The sequence below is a fragment of the Branchiostoma lanceolatum genome, chromosome 1 (genome assembly GCF_035083965.1).
Source record: "Branchiostoma lanceolatum isolate klBraLanc5 chromosome 1, klBraLanc5.hap2, whole genome shotgun sequence".
Taxonomy (NCBI): Eukaryota; Metazoa; Chordata; class Leptocardii; order Amphioxiformes; family Branchiostomatidae; genus Branchiostoma; species Branchiostoma lanceolatum.
The window spans coordinates 13,997,605-14,019,006 of record NC_089722.1 but is presented as its reverse complement, the minus strand read 5'-3'; the positions used below and the strand labels follow the sequence as shown (position 1 = coordinate 14,019,006).

General features: G+C 41.5%; 1 protein-coding gene across 5 annotated transcripts in view; it reads left to right on the top strand.

The window, feature by feature from the left end:
- LOC136436206 (adenylate kinase 9-like) overlaps nt 1–13,819 on the top strand; it is a 45,976-nt gene extending 32,157 nt beyond the window's left edge. For all 5 annotated transcript variants that reach the window (XM_066430015.1, XM_066429998.1, XM_066430024.1 and 2 more), the window contains one exon: nt 12,033–13,819. In XM_066430015.1, the coding sequence (XP_066286112.1) occupies nt 12,033–12,244 (212 nt within the window). In that variant the 3' untranslated portion in view covers nt 12,245–13,819. The remainder of the gene's footprint in view (nt 1–12,032) is intronic.
- The last annotated feature ends 7,583 nt before the right edge of the window (nt 13,820–21,402 follow it).

Here is a 21,402-nt window from a genome sequence, read left to right as displayed (position 1 = left end):
TGTGTCTGTATGTCAAGTGAACCAACAGATTTCATTTCCCCTTGCACAAGAAGTTACCACTATCGGTACACAGCAAAACAGTTGGAGTTCTGGTTCAAGTTTAATGCCAGTCTCAGAGAGCAATAGTGGCATTTGTCATCTGTTAACCATTGTCTTGAGTTTGGAGTGATTCAGAGCTCAGAGCAGAGCAGACTGAGAATCCTTCACAGCTTAGATCTCTGATATGCACCAGAGGGTTGCTACTAGATCTTATGACTCATTGAATCATCATCTGCAAGTTCAAAGAAGTTAATGCTATAAAAATTCTTATCCAGTTTCTCACCAACTAATCATTTACCTAATATGTTCCTTATATAGAGAGGACATAATTCTTTGCCATATTTCAGGAATACTGTACAATTAATGCATTTAAGTTCGCGCTAAGGTGAAAATGGAGTGTTTGCAACGGTTTTAAGTTTGCGGCAGTGCTATTGTCACATACTGCTACAATATTGGACAAACATATTCGCGGTGGTTTTGAGTTCGCAGTGAAACGGTCACTGCAAAAACAGCGAACATAAAACCACCGCGAACATTTCTGCATTTACAGTAGTATTTGTATATTTGTAAGTACAAAATTTTTGATATTGGTGAATCACAAATTTCAAAATAAGTCAAAAGAATCCATCCTCGCAGAAAGTGTGAGCTGAATACTCCCAGGGATATCACCATGGTCATGTTAAATTATATTTCTGCTGAATCACTCATTCCAAAATGTCCTTGTCTGTTATGCCAGAGCTATCACAACACACCTGCATTATTAGTGCTGATGGTGATCTATGGAGCCTGTTGTGACAGCTGGGGGCAGGGGGGGAGGGGGGAATGGAAGTAGACCTTCATGTCTGAGGAGGATGATGTTTGGGGCACATTCCTGTCCTGACCCTGTCATACATACCCTGGGCAGTCTGTCCATCAGTACCTCCCCCCTCCTGGTACCACAGACATTAAAACACCTGTTCAACACTTGGCGTTGTTGTGGGGCACTTCTAGAGAAAACGGTTGTATCCCATCACAGATACACTGTCATTAAGGAGGGTATACATCCTCTTTTCGGTAAGACGTAGGCAGCCTATTTTGATTTCCCATAATCTTTAGCGAGGCGACCAAGTATTGTGTAATTGCCTTCCATGATTTTAGCATTATATGTAGAGGATTCTTCTAAATTCAGCGTAAAGCATTGTTGGGACCCCCCCCATGCAGACCCTCATTGAGCCTTATCCATCCTTTCTTCTGCTCTTGTCTTCTTTAGTAGTTGACAGTCTAAACAGCAGTCCCATCAATGTCTCTGGTTCATTTTACCTGTGTCGCAAATCAGCAGCTTTGTTTCTCTGGCAGCTCTGCATGTACAGTTCTCTCCGAGCATTTACAACTGACATCCACCTGCCTCTATCCCTCGCTGTCATTTCCATCACTCAGGTGACCTATGTAGCATCACAAATCCATCTACACGCATGAACATTTCAGGTTCAGTATGTTAGAGTTTATAGAATGGTTGCCACGGATTGGCATTAACGTTTGCTGTCAGGTGAGGCCAGTAACCATGGTAACGTCCAAGGTCTCCCTGTCATTGAAGAGACGGTTATTCTCAAGGTCAATCTTGAGGTCAAATGGGCAATCCATCTCCTTTTATCTTGCTTGAAGCTACTTCCTACTGCAGGAAGATAAATCTTGTACTATTTCCAATTCTTTTTACTACTTTGGCATTCTTCCAAGAGTACTGTTGTAACTTTTCCCTTGACTTTAAATAACATTTTTTTCAACTTTCCTTTGTGGTTTATGTTTGTTAACAATTCACCAGGGCAAAATCCTGTGTACTTGATGCAAGAAGGCCTATTTCACAGTGATGAATACATATATTGTTATGGTTGTCATCTTATAAAAGTAGGTTCCATACAAGTGATACTATCTGTTTTCATTTAAAAAACATCTGTTTGTCATACAAAGACAACCAGAGACATGCAATATGTGCTTTTAGCCCTGCCAGACTGCAGGATTGTGGGATTGCTGACCCAGAACAGCCTTGTACATGACCTTTCACCCCCCAGAGGAGTCTGATTATTACCATCCAGGCAGTGCATATCCACTTAGGCAGCGACAACGCTGTCATATTTTCTGTTTTACTCCAGATATTTGTTGGGAGGACTAGAAATCTTTAAATGGAGAATTATTTAGTCACTCTGAAAGAATTCTGTATCTCCAAAAAGATGATAATAATCTGATTGCATGATTTAAATGGTATGGAGATTTAAAAAAATAAATTATGTGTATATTAAGTTTGCAATTTAAAAAGAATCTTTCAATGTTTTACATGTATGTATTGTTAGTACCAATACTAAAATCAGAAGTGAAGTTGTATTTGATATAAGGAAGACAGACAAAACATTGTATTAACTGTATTATTATTAATTACTCTTTGACACAAGATCAAGTTTGGCATCATCTGAAGAATTTGCAGTGTCTCAGGTTTGTACAAATTGATGATAATCACAACTGTTACAGTAGAACCCCTACAAGGGCACTATAAATGCTTGACTAGTTAACACCAATCCAAAAGCACATAAACTAGACGGTAGCAGCTTTTATGGCTGGCTGTGCTGATGCTGAAGTCTTTGATACCCTTGGAGAAAATTCCACCCTGAGGCCCGACCTTGTTCAAGGGTGTGCCAATTTGGACCTGTTCCAGCATGCCTTGGGGTGTCATCAGGACCACCTGTCAGCGAGGTTTGTTCTGGAGGCAAAAGTCTTTTCCACTACTTTGAACTGATAGAGTCGCACACCATGAAAACTAGCCAAGCCTGCCTCCAGCGTATACAAACTTTAAAGAGTGCGGTATGTAAAAGGTTCTGTTGTTATAGTTTTGGGCAGATGGTTTTGTGCTAGTCTGTATCACGCAAACTCCAGCTGTCCGGGGGTTTCTCTCCCCTCCCCGCGGGTGGATAGCCGTTACAGGCGGCGGGCGGACACGGGGCTTGGTTGAAACCAGGCTAGTTTTGTGCCAAGTTGTTCTGTTGGCCCCTTGGCCTACCAGTTGGCAAGCAGGGGAAGTTAGTTACAGGAAGCTATAGTTCATGTACATCCCTTTACAAGGCAGTCCATGAAGTGAGAACAAGTCAGATAAAACTTTCGCGTGGCAAAGACAACTGTATCCTGATGGGACAGTGTTTCACACAGCCTGGCCAAGTCTGGAGTCTATGCGAAGGAATTCATCAAAACAGCATTGAAAAGAAATACTGTATGTCAAAAAGAAAAATATAGGATCCAAAGGGTGTAAATTGCTTGCAGTGCAAAAACTTTGCACAAGACATAAAACCATAATTGAAAGGCAAATTCCTTGTATCACCAAATATGACGATTGGGCCCAAAGTAAAAAGGACATGAAAAAAACTTGAATGAGTGAGTTGAGAAAACGATACCTGCTTTTTGATCTCCACATGAGTCATCTACTTGGGAAACTGTTTGCTTGTAGCACTTTGATTAAATAGCAGAAATCAATTATTTTTGGCAGATCATTTCTGAACTACAAAGAAAGTGAGGAAAATGAGCATGACATTGACATTTTCCAGGGTACACACTTGCACTTGGGAATGAGTTTGGTTGGTAGTCTTAGTAACAGGAAAAGCACCTACACATATCAACAGCATCATGTTTCATCACGTAATTAGTTCTGACAAGCTGGGAGTTGGTAGGGGAGTGAAGGCAGTTGTGGGGTGTGAAATCTGGATTTTCAGCTTGCCAATAATAGATCCCCCCATGGGACCCTCCATCTGCCAAAACTTTCATCCAATCTTTTCACATCTTCAACCTGTGACCCTACTTGGCCTCTTTTCAGCAATGCATGTTAGTTGTACAGGATATAAATGTTGAAGTGTGCCTTTTAGTACAGTTTGGACATTAGTCAAGGATCGTGGTACATTGTATATGTATGACATATCCATGTGGTTTAATGCACAACCATCCAGGTGTGTTACAGTAGACCCTGCATGTATTTTGGCATGAACTCATTTCTAAAATCTTGACAAGCTTGAATAGCAACATGATGTTGTTTACATGTAGGTAAAAGTCATATTGAATGTTTCCACATGCATGCAATCAGTAGACCATTTGATATCAAGCTCTGAAAGGTGCCTTCGTGTTATGTGTCATCAACTCAGTTGTTTCAAAGGAAAACATGGTAAACCAATTCTGAAGAGGATTTTTTTCTTTCAAATTCCTTTTTCATTGTTATTCTTTCAAAATACCGCCTTTCACGGGTGCAGCAGTAGCTGGTTATATAATACTGGACGAATTTGAATAGGAAGTTCCCACAACTTCCAAATATCTTGTAACAAGACATGATTTACTTCTTTCCATCTTGAGTTATATGTAATACTATGCAATTTCATAAATCCCCAGGATACAAGTCTGTAGTCTAGATTTATTGGCTCAAGTGTTTGTCCTGGGGCTGACATGCTTGTCTTCCCCGAACCTGAACCTTTTGTAATGACATCTTATCATCACAGGCCACCTAAGGAATTTACTTTCTTGACCCTAAAGGGACGCTTTGTTTTCTTTTTGTAAGTGGTAAATGTTGTTGCTATTACAATGTATATAGTGAAGTGAAAAAAAGAAATCATAGAAAATTAGAATCCATTACACATTGGTTGTAACACTTTGTAACTGACAGTTTTTTAGACAGCTTTTTATGACCTTTTTTTCCATGCAAAAGGCCTTGAAGGTTTCAATGCAAAAAGCCCTTGAATGGTTGCCAAGCTTTGCTTTCAACAGACTTGACTCTGTGAATGACAGGACAGTTACTCCATTGAGGATCCACATTACAGAAAGCTTGCACAAGGCCAAAGGAAAACAGATTTAGAGAGGCTACACTCTGGACCATGATAGGTCACCATGTGGGGGAGGGTGCTGTCTGTCAGCATCATGTTGCTGGAACTCCTGTGTGGTGTTTGTGTTGTGTTATAGAACTGTTCAGGTGGTCACTGTGAGACATCCAACCTGGCAATGTCACATGACTTCTTGCTACCATGGCAACAGAAGAGACTGAAATTCGACAGACTGAGGGCAATAGGCATTTTGTTTTGAGGGGGCGGTGATAGGTTCTAATGCAGTGTTCTCGCCAGCGCCCGTCCTCCCGTCATTTGACGGGTTTTTGTCGCTCATGACGGACAAAATTTTTGCCCAACCCGTCATTTTTAATGGACAAAAATCGGTGTGTAAAGATATTTAGACAGAGCTTAGAATTTTGCAAAAACTCCAGAGGATCAGCGAAAGTTCGCGACGAGGGCGATCTAGATCATTTCTAACGTCCGCCGGCGACAACCCCAGCAACATACAGAGAGCGCCGTGGTGGTTGCTAGTAATATTTGGTGGCCGCCGAACACTCGGCGTCATGCGCCGCCCCTCCCCACTACAGTTTTGGCCGGTCGCATCGGGCTGACGTTTATTTCTGTTTTGTCCCTGTCCGTTCACCGTCAGTTATTGTCATCATCAAAGAGGCCTTAAAATTCAGAAATATTCCTATAGCTATCAGGCTTTCTATAGTCTGTGTAAACATCATTAAAGTTTCAAGCCGCGGCGGCTGAGTTACATGTACATGCACTTTCTTCCCGCAAGAAATGGTAAACAGGATCAGATATTTAATTCGCCAATCACAGCGCACGTATCCGTCGCGTCAAGAAAAAACGACCAATGACATGCGAGTCTCGCTACTCGCGAGATTTCAGCTAAGCGTAAATCTGCGAGATGTTAGGGGAATGGCGGGGATCGCAAAGATCGCACGACAAACTGCGGCGTTTGGAAGACTTGAATCGACAACTTTTGAACACATTCAGTGCAGTTACCGGAGAAATTAACCGTGGAAAACATGGGAGAAAAAAAGTGAACGTCTTTAGGCCGAAATTATGGCGTTCTTTCTCAAAGTAGGGTGTCAAATTCCTCTTTATGTTCAATAATTACAGGGAGCATACGGGACAAGTGTTGAAAAATTGTGTTTTATTTTTGCCGATTTATTTTGTGTGTGTTTTTTGTAAGACGTAGATACGTAATAAAGTTTTGTTGTGCTAAACTTTATTTTATATGCCGATTGTATACAACATAGAAGTGTAGCTTGTGTGTGAACATTCGATCTTACCGCGATGACGGCACGCCTCCCCCAAAAATCAAGCCTGAAACCCGTAATTTTTCACATCATTAAACTAAGCTTATTCTACCAGGAAATTTGCCCCTCAAAATGCAGGAAATAGCGTTTCAGAGGGTCTAGATTTCAAAATTTTCCGGGGGAGAATACCCCCGGACCCCCTTAGAATGGTCACGCCTCCGGCGCGACGCCTCGCGCCTTCGGCGCTCGATATGTTATTCCCTAAAGCAAAATTGAAATGACGGGTAAAAATTTCAGGCTGGCGAGAACACTGTTCTAATGTAAAGATGAAAAGAATGGACAGAAAAATGTGACAAAGCAAGTAAATAAAGCCTCAGGATAGCCAATATTAGAAACTTCCTTTATTCCACATCTGCTTTCATCCACTGATGATTGTCTTCATGTGATAGATATTGTCAGTAATCCACACCCTCCATGTTGTTTAAAAATTTTCTGTCTAGCCTACTTTTTAATGGATTAATTAGCTCTTACAGCAAATCCCACACAAATAAAACTTAAAGGACTGCTTCCAAGAAGAGAAATATCAGCTGTCATTTCTGACTCATGTTATGTATGATAATAAAATGTTAAATATCATAACAATCCTAGAGTAAATCCACTTGGGGCAGTATATTTGGGAACTGGTGTTGATGATTTTCTGTGAAGGCTTCGTGATGACTAGTGGGACCATCTGGCCAAAAGTGCTGAAAGCTGTGCTGTTGATAACTCCTGTTGACTCCTGATAAGGAGAGATGAGTGCAGAGGAAAGGCTGGCTTCAGTATCTGGGCAAGGTTGGGTTATTTTAAGATGTCTACATTTGCATAATTGATATCTATCAACATTCCTGTCTCTTTGACATATGTTACACCTTAAAAATGCCTTGACATTGAAATGTCATCATTTATCATAACTAGTCCTGTAGCATCCAAATTTTGTAATCTTAATTTGTAGATGAATCTTTTTTTTGCACTAGGACTCAGATTCAGTGGGGTCTCAAAAGGATATAATCCATTTCATATTAGTGTATTGCCTGTTATTTATTAATAGTGTCAACGTATGGAATGTATCAACAGTTGAAATACCACGTACAGATCCAAGGTTGCTAGGAGAAGCATCCAGGGTCTTGTACATTCTTACTAGAAAGCTACCTTCACATTCCAATATCATGCTCTCATTAAGATTGTAGCTGACAGAGAGTTAAATCAAATTTGAAAGAAGGTCATCTAGTCTGTCTAGTCCCTGGAAAAAGAAACAAAACCAGTGGACAGAATGAAGAAATAATTTTGTACAGATGGTATGGGCACTGTGGCAAATGAAACAAGTAAACATGCAATTGCAAGACGATAATATGGCTCATATGTAACTCTTAATAAGGTGTGATAAGAAGGTATCAGAATACCCGGATCATCAAAGTATCAAATATTTCCACAATCGTAGAATGCACCAGACAAAATAAACAACTCCACATGCATCACCTATAATCAAAAGTGATTGAACTTGAACAACATCATTTGCTTGAATTATCTTTTATCCAACATTTGAACTGATAAGTTAATTGCAAATATTTGCCCGAAGGTTACATACATGTATGTAACTGCCGTACACATAACATGAAAATGTGGGACATGTGGCTGCTTTGATGTCAAATATCTAAATATCCATTTTACATACACCACAAGGGCAATCATTGTACATTCCATGTAGGGTTGTGCATAGGAAAGCAGGGCTTTACTAGGATTCCCTCACAGCTTTACCGACTGATGATGAAAAGGATATGCAATCTCATGCAGGGACTTATGGGGTCTTGGAGGTTGGCCCTCTCACCCTGTTTGGATCTGAGGGTTAGAGGGAACATATAATCTGGATTTACTTCTTAGCCCTGCACAGCTGACAGGAGTTTAGATATCTGTGCTACCAAACAGCGTATCTGTTTCCGTTTATCTTCAGTAAGGGTTAGGTCAGAAAGGCACAGACCTGCATGGAAAATAAACAGGAGGTTTTACAAATGTATGTCTAAAGTACAATGTGTGGAACAAGATAGTATCACATTTCTGCAGTGTTGGTTTGTACAATTTTATGATGTGCATGTATATAGAAATCAATAAGAATGCTTAGAAGGGCTAAGGGTCTTATTGAGTTTGATACAGGTGTTTTTCATCTTGAGAAATAGAATCCAGTTCAGAAAAATATGTGATGTTGTTGTAGCCTTTGAAACTCTCATGTCTGGGTGGATTAGAACTACTAGGCTTCATAATTGTCCTGTGACACTTCCAGCATTTAAACCTTCTTCCCTGTATGGCAAGGAGTGTCTTGCATAATCTCATAACTTAAACCCCTTGCTGACTCACCAATCTGGCAAACATCATCCAATTACGTCTGCTTAGAGGGCCACACCACCAGTACTTAACCTTGCACCTGGCGCCAGTCTTCGAATTCAAACCCACTCTTTACCTCAAGCTGAACGGACCATCTCAAACAAACATCGTCCGTAAGACACTTATCAACTCTCTCCGGGTAGTCTCTGTAGTATAAACCAGAAGAAAGGACCAATCTTGGTACAGGTGAAAGTACTTTTAAAACGGGCCACAGAAAATGTGTTTTATACACACTCATTACCATCTACAGTCAAACCTGCCTTGGCGACCACCTTTTCAACGCGACCACCTGGTCATGGCGACCGCTTTTTCTCGGTCCCGAAATTTTTCCCCATAGGCACAAGCATTAAGCTGCCTGCCCAAGGCGACCACCTGTCCAACGCGACCGCGACCGCCACGAATTGGGACCACACAGAGCACAATCCCTGCCCATGGCGGCCGCCTAATTTTCAAGCGTGTGGTGACATCGGATCATTTTGCTGTCGGATTTCACGGAAATGTTTTCAAGACTTTGAAGGACAAAAATAAGGGCAAAATATATGGAATAGCAATGTTATAGCATCGATTCCTCCATGAAGTGTTTTGATAAAACGTTGCCCCTGTCTAAATTCACATAATTTTCCATCCATTTACGTGCTGTATTTGAAAACCTCGACCTGGAAACATGTGAGTGGAATCCTCTTCATGGCGACCACCTGTCCATCGCGACCGTTTTTGCTCGGTCCGCCGGGTGGTCGCCTTGGGCAGGTTTGACTGTATCTGCTTCTAGATAAATCATCCCACCATGCCAGAGATGTGCGAGTGGTTAGAGTTAGTTTAACGGTCCCCAATAGTGCAGTTTTGTAATGAGAACAATCATGAGTATGGCACGGCTGCCACTTAGAATCAGGAAAGTATTCAACAATGAAGGATTGGTGATAAATGCATCATCCCTGTACTCAGCATTCAAAGCACACTGTACATCCTACATTGAGGGTCACGCCTTGGATGGGGGTCGTTTCTCGAGATTGGAGTCAAGCACCTTTTCTGAGATAGGTCAATGGTTTTATGGTTCTTAGTCCTCTTCTTTGACATCGTAACTCGTGGAAGAAAGGGCTGTGCCTCCGCAATATCTAAGCAGCATCTCTTTTCTTATTATATTGTATCAAGATTGCAGTAACTCAGGGAACAAAATACAATCTTTTTGACTTTGAATAATAAACTGTCAATGTGAGCTGTAGTGTAGGTTTGGTTCATACCTCTTGCTGTTAATACATGGGGTCAATGCCCGAAATAGTAATCAATTGTAACGGAACACTTTGGACTTCTGGAACAACTCAGTTGGAACTGTGTACTGGAGTGGCAGGGGGGAGGGGGGCAACAGCAGACCCCTGCTGTAGTTGTTTATGTGCTCGTGGACTAATATTTAAACATTGGAAATGGTAGGTATATATTGCTATGATTGATGTTAAGAGGAGTTCATGTATGCCAAGTTCATCTGTCTGCCTTTTGCTTTTCCTTTTAACCTTTTTGGATCTGCCAGTTGGAATCGGTCCACATCCTCATTACCGTAAAAATCACTCTCTCTTCTGTCAATCAATTACTATTATTCTTATTGTTTATCATTACAATATGTCTAGATAGTATAAATGAACCTCCTTAAAAGTTTTGAAGCTATATGCAGCCTAATTTAGGCAGCCCAATTTAGGCAGCATATTGCTTCACAACTTTTAAGGAGGTTCATTTATTGGCTAAATAAGGCTGCACTCAAAGCATGAATGGAAAGTATTAGCCATTTCCAAGCTGATCAGGTCACAACACTGAGGCTGTGAAGTTAAGCCCTCTTGAGCAGAGGTTATAGATGATCTGAGGACTTGACTAGTGGGAGCCAATAGTGTCATTAGCAGTGTGTTAGGAACATGCGTAGGTGTGAGAACATGATCCCTTCTTTCAGACCAACCCTCCAGGGCATGAAATTCATTGTGTGGAATAGGTGAACTAGTGCACCAAAATTAAGGTGCACAGAAACATATTTGGGTGCACAACATGAAGTAAAGTGGAAAGTCAGCAAAACTGAATTACAAAGTTACTGCTACTCTTTTGCACTCGAAACTCTATTTTTAACTTACACAAATAAAACAACATCTATTTTTTTTCTGACATTTTTATGTCAGGAATATCTTAGGGGAAATAACCCTACATGAATATCTAGGTGCACAACTCCAACTTTGGGTGCACAAAATAATTAAAGTGCATAATCTTATGCGCCCAGTACCGGTATTTCAAGCTGGATGTTGGACGCTTTGGCCCTTTACCAAATCAGCTCATGGCTAATCAGACCAACTCGGCCAAACACCTTTTAACTCTATAATATAACCCTATAACCCAAACCCTGGCTGAGTTGACCAGGGTGTTGGGCTGAGTTGACCAGGGTGTTGGGCCGAGTTGACCAGGGTGTTGGGCTGAGTTGACCAGGGTGTTGGGCCGAGTTGACCAGGGTGTTGGGCTGAGTTGACCAGGGTGTTGGGCTGAGTTGACCAGGGTGTTGGGCCGAGTTGACCAGGGTGTTGGGCTGAGTTGACCAGGGTGTTGGGCTGAGTTGACCAGGGTGTTGGGCCGAGTTGACCAGGGTGTTGGGCTGAGTTGACCAGGGTGTTGGGCTGAGTTGACCAGGGTGTTGGGCCGAGTTGACCAGGGTGTTGGGCTGAGTTGACCAGGGTGTTGGGCTGAGTTGACCAGGGTGTTGGGCTGAGTTGACCAGGGTGTTGGGCTGAGTTGACCAGGGTGTTGGGCTGAGTTGACCAGGGTGTTGGGCTGAGTTGACCAGGGTGTTGAGCTGAGTTGACCAGGGTGTTGGGCTGAGTTGACCAGGGTGTTGGGCTGAGTTGACCAGGGTGATGGGCTGAGTTGACCAGGGTGATGGGCTGAGTTGACTGGGCCGAGTTGTTAAAGGGCCGAATCGTCCTGATCCCTTTTGAGCCCTGCGCTCTGTGCAACACCTGCATCCTGATTCCATATTTCCTGGTGGATCAGTTTCTCCACATGTTCAACTTTCCTGACAATTTATTTAAGTGGGTACTCCATCATGGAGTGCAGTGTTGAAGTGCACATTCTGACATTCAGCTTGGGATGGAATGTGTTGGTGAAAGGTTCTGTATTGAGGTTAGGAATGAAAGTGGTGGACTTGAATTTCTTTAAGTGTCAGGTAGTGCTATCTATTACATGTTGTTGGCCTCATATCAGAAAGGGCTGAAAGGAGTGTGTATGAAAATGATGCAATCTCTTTACAGTTAAACATAACTTTTATACCAATTTTTGTTCTAATGTCAGTTAACTTTGTTGCCCAATTTTCTTTCACAAACCTTTTGATACATTTCTATGGAAGCTTGTTTTTCTATTTCCTGATACACAATATTGATATGAACAGAAGTGTGCTCAAATGGTGGCTATTTATGACATTGCATTTTGTAATAAGTTTCTCCTAACGTTTCTCGTCTTGTTTCCCCAGCTCACAATCCCAAAGCCTCCGAGTATGTGCGTAAGAAGTACAGGAAGAAGCTGCAGCACTTCGAGGAGCAGTGCAACCTGATCAAGTTCCTGGGCGAGCACATGACGAGGAGGTACCGTGAGCCACAGGAGAGACCCATCGGCTTCGACGAGAAGATGGAGGTCTTCCTCGCGCTGAGGGGGCACGGACCCGCCACCACGTGGGTCGCTTAGGGGGAATGATAGTGTAGACAGTGCTTAGTTTGACATAAGTGAATTCTATATGTAACCACAGCATCTTTATGTACAGACTGTAGGATAGCCTGGAATGCAGACTGTTTCCTGGGCCTACTACTAGGACCAACATTCCCTCTCCCCTAGTTCAATTTCCATGGGGGTATGTTTTCCCTGGAGCAAGGAGTTGACCCTTGTAGGCCCTGGACACAGTCTTGCTTCCAGGCTAACTGTAGGATGCCTGAAATCATTTTTGTGTGTTCACAACAACACTTGGTGTAGGGTGAAATGCTTTACTTGTACATGTACACCCAAGAATTCTGAATTCAGCAACTTTGGTATATCTACGCTTACGGTCTAGAATAAAACTTCTCTACACTATTTGGTATGCTGCACAAACCTATATGTAATTTTATCTATGCAAAATATATACAACTACAAGCATATTTCTGTCAGCCACTTGCTGTGCCTTTCCAGCAAATTTACAACCTACGCACACAAAGATGCAACATACATCTATTACTGTCTCGTCAAACTTGGCCCAAGTGACCTTTTATCCTGATAGTCCATATAGACAGGGTTAAGACCCCTAATAGGGGTCCAGACCAGTGAAATGGGACCAATTATGTTGTTCTGCTACATCGGCTACACTTCATTTGGATCCTAGATGGCTCTCCATGGGGTAGAACACTGGTATTATGTCCAGGAAAGAGGGCAATGCTATATTATGGCTAAAACACATAGGGAAACTTGTAAAGGTGGATCGCTTGGCTTACCTTATTTTCGTAACTCTTACATCTTTTCCAACTATTTTCTCATTGTAGATTCTTTTAGAAGAGCATTGAAGTTGGGTTGTCTGCTAGGTGGCATTAATTTTGTCAGGTGTAATTTGTGTGTGCCTCATTCAATGTCTTGTGGTCCTCGAGTTAAAGGCAAATAGATTGATGCAAAAGACTTAATTTCCAAGCAGATGTTGAAGGAAAACATCTTGCTTTCACAACCCAACATCTGCTTGCACATTACTGGAGTTCAAATCGATAACTGTTTCAACAGTGGTGTTTTATAAAGTGAGACAATGCTACTGTAACTGTAACTGCAATTGCTACATGTGAATTGATTCTGCAAGTGTTCACTTCATTGGAGATATTGTTCAAAAACTTTTGAATTAGCATCTTTTTGTCATGAAGGTTAACTTTTAACAATATCAACCTAGACATTCCTGGCAAAAACTGTTAGTAGTTGAATTCTACCAGGTTGTTGATTTTAGCATTATAGTCCATCCAGTAACTTAAAATATTTTTCTATCCAGCCACTTCTTAAGTGAATGTACATGTAATTCTGCACCTTTTAGGAGGATGTTTTTACTGTAAATATGGGGTGAATTCTGTGGCACACAATGTTGAATTCCTCAATGTATATTTTGGCCAAAAATTTCTAAAAAGTGAATTCATGTTTTTGTGGTTTTACACACAAAATAACTTTTAAACAAGAATGATCCTTATCTTCTGTGTTGTATATATAGACTATGGGGTCGTAACTGTTAGACAAATGGCTGAATAAAATGTCTGTATTTCAGTTGCTGTGTTGTGCGATGTTCTATTCATTTGTGAGTTTTACTATTTCTTTACTCCAAAAAACAGGTTGACGCTGACTTTGAAAGTAGGAGTGTTTCTAGGTAAACGCCAAAATATATCACCAAGCCATTTACCACGTTGGTTGAATCTGTCAGGAGGGAAGACTTGTCCAGCCTTATCGATGTTGCATATCTATAGAAATATAGTCTCCAACAACAATCTTTTTTGGGAAGGGGTAGCCTGGATGCCAAACCCCCAATCTCTAAACCCACACCATAGATACATTTCAAAGATTGGGTGTCTGGCATCCAGGCTAGGGATGGGGTGGAGCAAGAGGGAGACTGAGGCATTATACAGCAAGACTCAAACCAAGATGATAGAACTGTGCGATGTCAAGTTCTAAGACCAAGTTGTTATGAGTTGAAGACTGTCCCAACAAAACCCCCAAAGGATTGGGGCACCATCATGATCTCCTAGTTAACCCAGCAGAGGAGATCTTGCTATTTGATTCAAATACAGCATAATGATAGATTTATTAATTGATTGATTGATTGATTGATGGGCAAAATTAGTCTACCAGGCTCCATAGGTTGGTGGAAAATAGTTGAAATTGGCCAAATAGACTGAATAATATGCCAAAGGAGTTAGTCAACCAGAGGAGATACACTTTTCCAACCTACAGAGAAACCTATCATTTCGTCTATTTGGCTAATTTTAACTATTGTTCCACCAACTTATGGAGTCTGGTAGAGACTAGGCAAAATACTGAAAGTGCAGAAATGTTTGCAGTTTTCGTGGAAACCGTTTCACCCCAAACTTAAAACCTACCGCGAACATTTGTGTCCAATATTGTAGCAGTATGTGATTATAGCACTGCAGCAAACTTAGAAACACAGCGAACACTCCAAACTCCATTGCCCCCTTAGTGTGAAATAAAAACCATGTGAACTTAAAGGCATTTAGTGATTTACAGTAGCTCAAAAGGATGAGTAAATGAGAAAAAGATTTATTGACAGTAGGCATGAGATAACATTTCCCTGCCAGCCTGTGCTGTATTATGAAGATGGATGGATGTGTCATCTTGCATGTCCTGGGGGGACATCATGGCTCATGCCACCCTGCTGGTTCTAATTACCTGCACATATTTCACATTGTCATCTCCACATCAGAGGAGAAAACATGTAATCTCCAAGCAGATCCACACCGGGCGCGAAAATCGTAGTATGCTAGCCAGAGAAGGTCCAGTCAGCCAGAGGGTCCAATAGCCCGGTAGATTAGAAAACATGGAGGTCACTGCAAATATTAGATCCCCATTAATATCAAGTTTTGCAAATCTGAGAACCCCGATTTGCGAAGCCGAATCCACCCCCTCAAAGCTGGATTACCAGGCTCCACAAATAGGGATCAATCCTGTGCCTAGGTGAATCCAGATTCGTGAAGTCTATGAAAGGGATCTTAATTAGTCCTTTCCAAACTCTTTTGGGACTTACCAGAAAAACAGCAGACAAACAGGGAGAATAATATGCCATAGGAGGGCCTGCATGCCCATAGGAATTAGCTGGCCAAATATAGAGTTATACAGTGTTGGCAAACCAAGTCAACTCTATTGCTATCTAATTCCTTTGGCATATAAACTTAGTCCCCCTATTTGTCCTAAGAAGTCTGTTGTAGAGACTAAAACTGGGGGGCAACTACAAGCCTTCAGGAGTCTGAGGCACAGTCAAATTATTTCACAGCAATTGGGTCTATGTTCGTAAAAAATATCCTGTATGCATTATTGTGCTTGATGATGGCTTTATAAACATCTAACCTTAAGAAATCAATTAAGGGCAAAGTATTACCTGGGTTGTTACACAGGCGAACATAACAGTCTTGAATCATCAACATAACAGTCTTGAACAGCAAAAAACAATTGCACATCAATGGTGATATTCAATGGAGGAAAACTATTAAAGGGGCCTGTGGCAGGGGCATATATGTGAATTTTGATTTTTTCCAAAATCTGCAATTCTGATTTCTTTTCCTTTTAATTTCAACTTGCACATAAATCAGTACAATGGTTCTTTTCAAAACGAGAAAGAAAGAACGAAAGAAAAAATTACTTCTGCTTGAGTATGTATGTTTTACATTTCAGACCCATAGCCTTATGCTACATGCCTTCTGCTTGAGTGAAAGCCAAGGATGCATGTGATTTGCGTGACCTTACATCACTGCATAAATCACATGATCAGCAGTTCCTATGACAACTTTAAGTGTGCCCTCCGTAACATGTCCTAGCATTGCTGTTTATGTTTACCTGTCACATGTCACATGTTTGTGTCTGAAATACCACAACATAAATAGCTTCAACTGTTACAAAGTGTACAAACATTTCTATACAAACCCAGCAAACATTTTAAGTAACCCTTTAATAGCTACCAGTAGTATATTAAGTTGCACACTTTAAAAAAAAGGAGGCTTTGGGTATTCAGTCTCAAGAACAAGCCTTTGGCTAAATGACTACTATATTTCGGTCAACCCCAGCAAAATGCTAAGCCTTGTAATTTTGGCATGAAATTGAAAAACTGAATTTTGCAGGTTACCAAAGCCCCCTTTGGATGCACCAATATTACAATCATACCATACTTCTAGTGTGAAAATGATCTTAAATCTATATGATTCAATTCTGTTTTCATGTGGGTTTGGTCACAACTTATAACCTGGAACTGGAAGCCAGGCTGTTTCCGGGGCCTACACAGCCTTAATACCTGGAAGCAACCCTGTAACTATCAGCCGGCTAGACGGCTGATAGTTACAGGGTTGGCTGATGGTTATGGGTTGGCTGCAAAAAGTGTATTATTTAGTCCCCCAAAAAGCCGGTTCAGAGCCTGCAACGGGGGCTAGCCAACAGCCTGGTAGCTTTCAGGTCAGGCTTGCCCCGTTGCTTCAGGGCAATTTTTTTGGGGGTGCATGTTGACCCTGGACCAGGATAGCTGGCCTGTGTTCGACACTGGCAAAAGTCTCCAGGCTATGGAACGTGCAGCCCTCCCTCTGTTTTATCCCCTTACTTCCATCTTGCTGCACAGTTTTCTCCCTTCTTGAACTGCATCCTTACCACCACAAAAGAGGGATTTACAAGGATCTGTATCCTTTGTATGACAAACTACCGGGGATACACCCCAAGAGATGTCCAGACAATGCCTGCGGTCACCCAGCTCAGCAAGTGATAATTACAGGGATGTAGTCAAGGGTGATTTAATAGACATCTCACTAAAGAATTCAGTGATCCATGTGGAGAAGCATTTATCGCTTCATAAATAATAGCAAAAATAAACAGAGAGAAAAGGATTAGGTGGTAATTTGCCTACAATGCGGAGATGTTTGCCTTTGGGGACTGATTGTAATTGGTTTGTAATTGGTGATCCAAGGCTAGGCAGAAAATAACATTATCTAGGAATGTACAGACAGATAATAAATTTCAATGTAAGAACTTTTAGAAATAATGATTTTGGAATCAGGCCTGGCTTCTGTAGAAGTCTCCAACAAAAAGCTTAAGACTAGAACTCTGTTTCGATCATAGCAATTTAAAGAAAACAAGCAATTTGATCAAACATAATGTTATATGGATCTTTTACAATTCAGCTTAGAAATGCCACAGAAACATTGGTTTTAAAAAGTCTCTCCTTCTCTGTGATAACTAAGCAGATCGAGGTTGGGCTTGTTTTTTTATGTCTTTTTAGGTGTTTTCACGGTTGAGCTTTCTATTTTGTTACGGTTTCTTTCGACCACCAAAAAAAGAGGTCAAAAACAAGCTAAAACCCAACCTCTGCTTGGAGAGTAAGGCTGAGAAAACCTGCAGACAAGCGACAAGGGTCAAAAAGTATTTGTGAGAAGACCCATATCTAACTGGTCTGTTGGAGGAATCGGTCTCATGGTATGGTCGTTAGAAATGTGGCATGGCGTTTATTTGGGACTTGTTTGGACAATTCATGGGAAAGGAATCAACAAAGACCCGGAGCTTAAAAAGAGGTCAAGTTCACCCGGCTGGAGACGCCCTTCGAGGGAGACTTGCTGCTCTTCAAGGATCATTTGTTGCTTTGATCAGAGGGTGTGCCATTTGGGTATCCATTCTCTCCCGACTCCCTGGGCCTTGGCAAAACCTCAAGAAATACAAGGTGGGATGTTTAGCTTTACTCCAAATTCTGAGAAATAGAACTAAAAATGTTGATCATTCTGACACAAATAGACAAAGGAAGTGCCTAGTGCCCACAGACATGTCCTGGCTTTGTTTGCTTGAAAGTTCATCTGTGTTGGTGGAATTCATTCTGAAGTGGGATTTTAACAGTTATTTCCAACACAAATTCTTGACTGGTACAATGTAGGATCATATAGCACAAGTCTTCTTCAAGTGTTGGATTGTTCAATCCTTGACAAAGACTTGAGCTGTACAGTAAAAAAATCTGGGCAAGTCCAAACGTTTTCTTGTGTAGGAAATCCTGCTTGAAGAATGTGACTGCGAGTAGCCGTGCCTTTCGGAATGTGCACGAGATACGCCAAAACATAACACATCCAGAAGAGACGGCATCTTCAACAGGAGTGTTTACGCAAACAAGGGATAAACCGATCAGGTTGTTATCCTAACCGCGGAGAGAAACATTTCTCCACTGTGATTTCAAACTGCCACGACTGTGAAAACTTCCCCTGCAGGATCAACAGGTGTTCTGCACTGTTGACAGAACACAGGGATGCAACAATTCCTCACAGGATACCTGGAGGGTAAACTCTTCTCACGACCCTACATCAAGGGAAATGTCTGGAAGAAGTGTGCCAAACTTGACGACCTTCAGGCCTGTATCTGTTGACAGTTCCTGTGTGTAATTCTGCAGCTGCTGCAAAGACAACTCTTAGAATCCAAACCTCAGGGTCTCTTTTCAAAACATCCTGGAAGGAGCTACAGAGAATTTTATACAGGGTAAGGAAATAACTCAGCTTCCAGGAAGGAAAGAGACTGTAAAAATATTTTACAAACTCTTTTCCCCTCCAAGGATGTCTTAATTCAAACAGTTCTAATTTGAGGAGCAATCATTTTCTCCAAGGAACCAAACCTTACAATTATAGGATCTATCGCTTCAAAGTCTAACTTTGCATAATTGTTTTCGTACTGATTTATTTTTAAGGGCTTTACTGAAAAAAATGCCTTTCCAATGTGGTGCACTGTTAAGTTATAAAGCAGATACTGTACATTAATTCCCATCTAAGTCACAGAATGCCATAGGCTCACCTGTAGACCAGAGTTACCAGTACTTCAGTATTCTAATCACTCAAATCATCCTTTTATCAACATACTTGACTAATGTACCCACCAACAATAAAACAGCTCTTGGATGGGTGCCCGGTTGCCCATCCTTTAACATACACAGATAAACATGCTTACATGTACTTTCTCTATACGCACTTAATCATTTGGAGGGTTCCATTGGAAGCTGTATCCAAATCAGGTTTGATTTGGATTTATATGGCATTCATATATGCAGAGTTCACTGACCTTGTTTACACCAGATGGTAGAAAATAGAATTTCATTCAATGCTAGATTCTATCCATCTTCCCATAAAAATCTTTGGAGTTATGGCACTGTGCCCTAGATGGCTCCATTCAAAGAGAAAACACATCCAACATTCTTTAAAGTCCTAATTAGATGGAAGGAAACATCTGTTTGACCTATATTTCTCCTGTTCCTGTCACACAGGTCATCACCCCTGACCTTGAGGTTGCAGGGACAGTGCTTGTTTCTATGTCACTGTGGTAACAGACTTCAGTTTCAAGTGCTTCAAACAAACTTGGCATCGTTTTAGAGGGTGATTTCACTATAAGAATGACTTGCAGCTTTAAGAAAAATTCATACAAACATCTTAAAGACTTTTTTGTAAGAAAAAGCTGAAAGCTTCCAGTACAGACCAACTTTTCTTATGACTCATCTCAGTCCTGAGAGGTGTACCAACATGTTGATGGTACTTGAGTTCAAGTGCTTGTTCAACGCCCACTCTGTCTTTTCTTGTGTGACTCAGGAAACCATTACACGTGGGACATGTTTCCTGCCCACAGACGTGCATACTTCTGACATTGACTCAGGCTGAACAACTGTAAAAACTATCACCCCAGAAGTAACTGCCTGTTCTCACAAGTGGGAACTATTACTTTTGGCACCATATCTGCTGAACTAATACTGCAATGTTGGGACTAATGGATACTCTAAGGAAGACTAACAAGTTCACAGGATGTGGTTGAGACGTTGGGGGCTGAAAAAACTAGTCCACTTGATGTGACTTGTCTTGTAAGTCTCCTTGAAGTTCAGGAAAATCAATGGTGGCGCAGCTTTTGTGGGCAAGTTGATAAAAAGTCTTCAGAGGAACTTCTGGACTGTATGATGCCCCAGCGTCTGCCAAGCAAGTTAACTTCTTGGTCTGACGCCAAGAGATCTGATACAGATGCAGTGTGCATCAGGACTACATTATCTGCTGCCATATCAAACAGACTGGGGGAAATGAAAAAAAGGGGTGGGGCAGTTGTAACAGGCAACATATTAGCGTAAGGACCGCCCGGGGGTCACGTGGTGGGAGCACGTGACACGGGCGCGTCCTGGCGTCAGCCTGACCACGCCCCGTCGCGCTCGCGTAGCCCCGCCTTCCGGAAAGCTTATAAAGATCGGTGTAGGACGTCTGTAAGTAGCATTAGAGCCGAGATCATCCCGCTGTCGTCTTGTATCACCCCGGTTAGAGTAGTACTATTCGTCGTCCATCCACTTCTGTTCAGGTATTTGTACTCTTCTTAGTAACTTCCATATTCCGTTAGTCCCTTGCATTCTTTGTATGTATGATCGACAGCAGTACCTTCAATAAAATATCACATCAAACTGTAAACTGAACCCGAGTCTTGGTAATCTTTGGTGAGAGCATCGTGTGGTGAGAGCACATAGTTTAGTTATATACACATCTTAGTGTGGTGAGAGCACATCGTAAAGTAGACCAGATCCTACCCAAAAGACCATCTTGTCACATGGTTCCCACGCCTAGGTTACAGTATTGCGCTGTGATTTTCAGTTACTGCTGTCGATTCTGATTGTTGATTTGTTACTTGTTAGTCTACTTGTGTTTTCGAGTTTTCCGACATTGTTATTCGACTTGTGCATTTGATTCTCTTGTCCCCCGTGTGTTGTTGCACCAATTCCTCGCGCGGAACAAATTCCGTCAGTTTCTACCCATCCGGCCCGGTCAAATTCTCCGCTACGTACCCGTTGTGATTTCCTTCCAACCATAACCATATCAAATCACGTTTTGCCGTACCAAACAAAGGTTCAATTGTCTGGCTAACTTGTGCCTACATGTGGCTTTTCTGTTATAAATTGTAACGTTGGGTAACCTAAATTCGGGATTTTTCCGATAATGGTTGACTGAAATCAATCTAGCAGAACAATAAACCATCCTTTTTTTCTATTATTCTGTCAGTATCATGTACTATCTTTGCACTAATCATATATATGGTAGATTTTGTCTCTAGTCGTGCTGACACCATAATATTTCAACTTGAAACTACCGTCCGCCGCACGC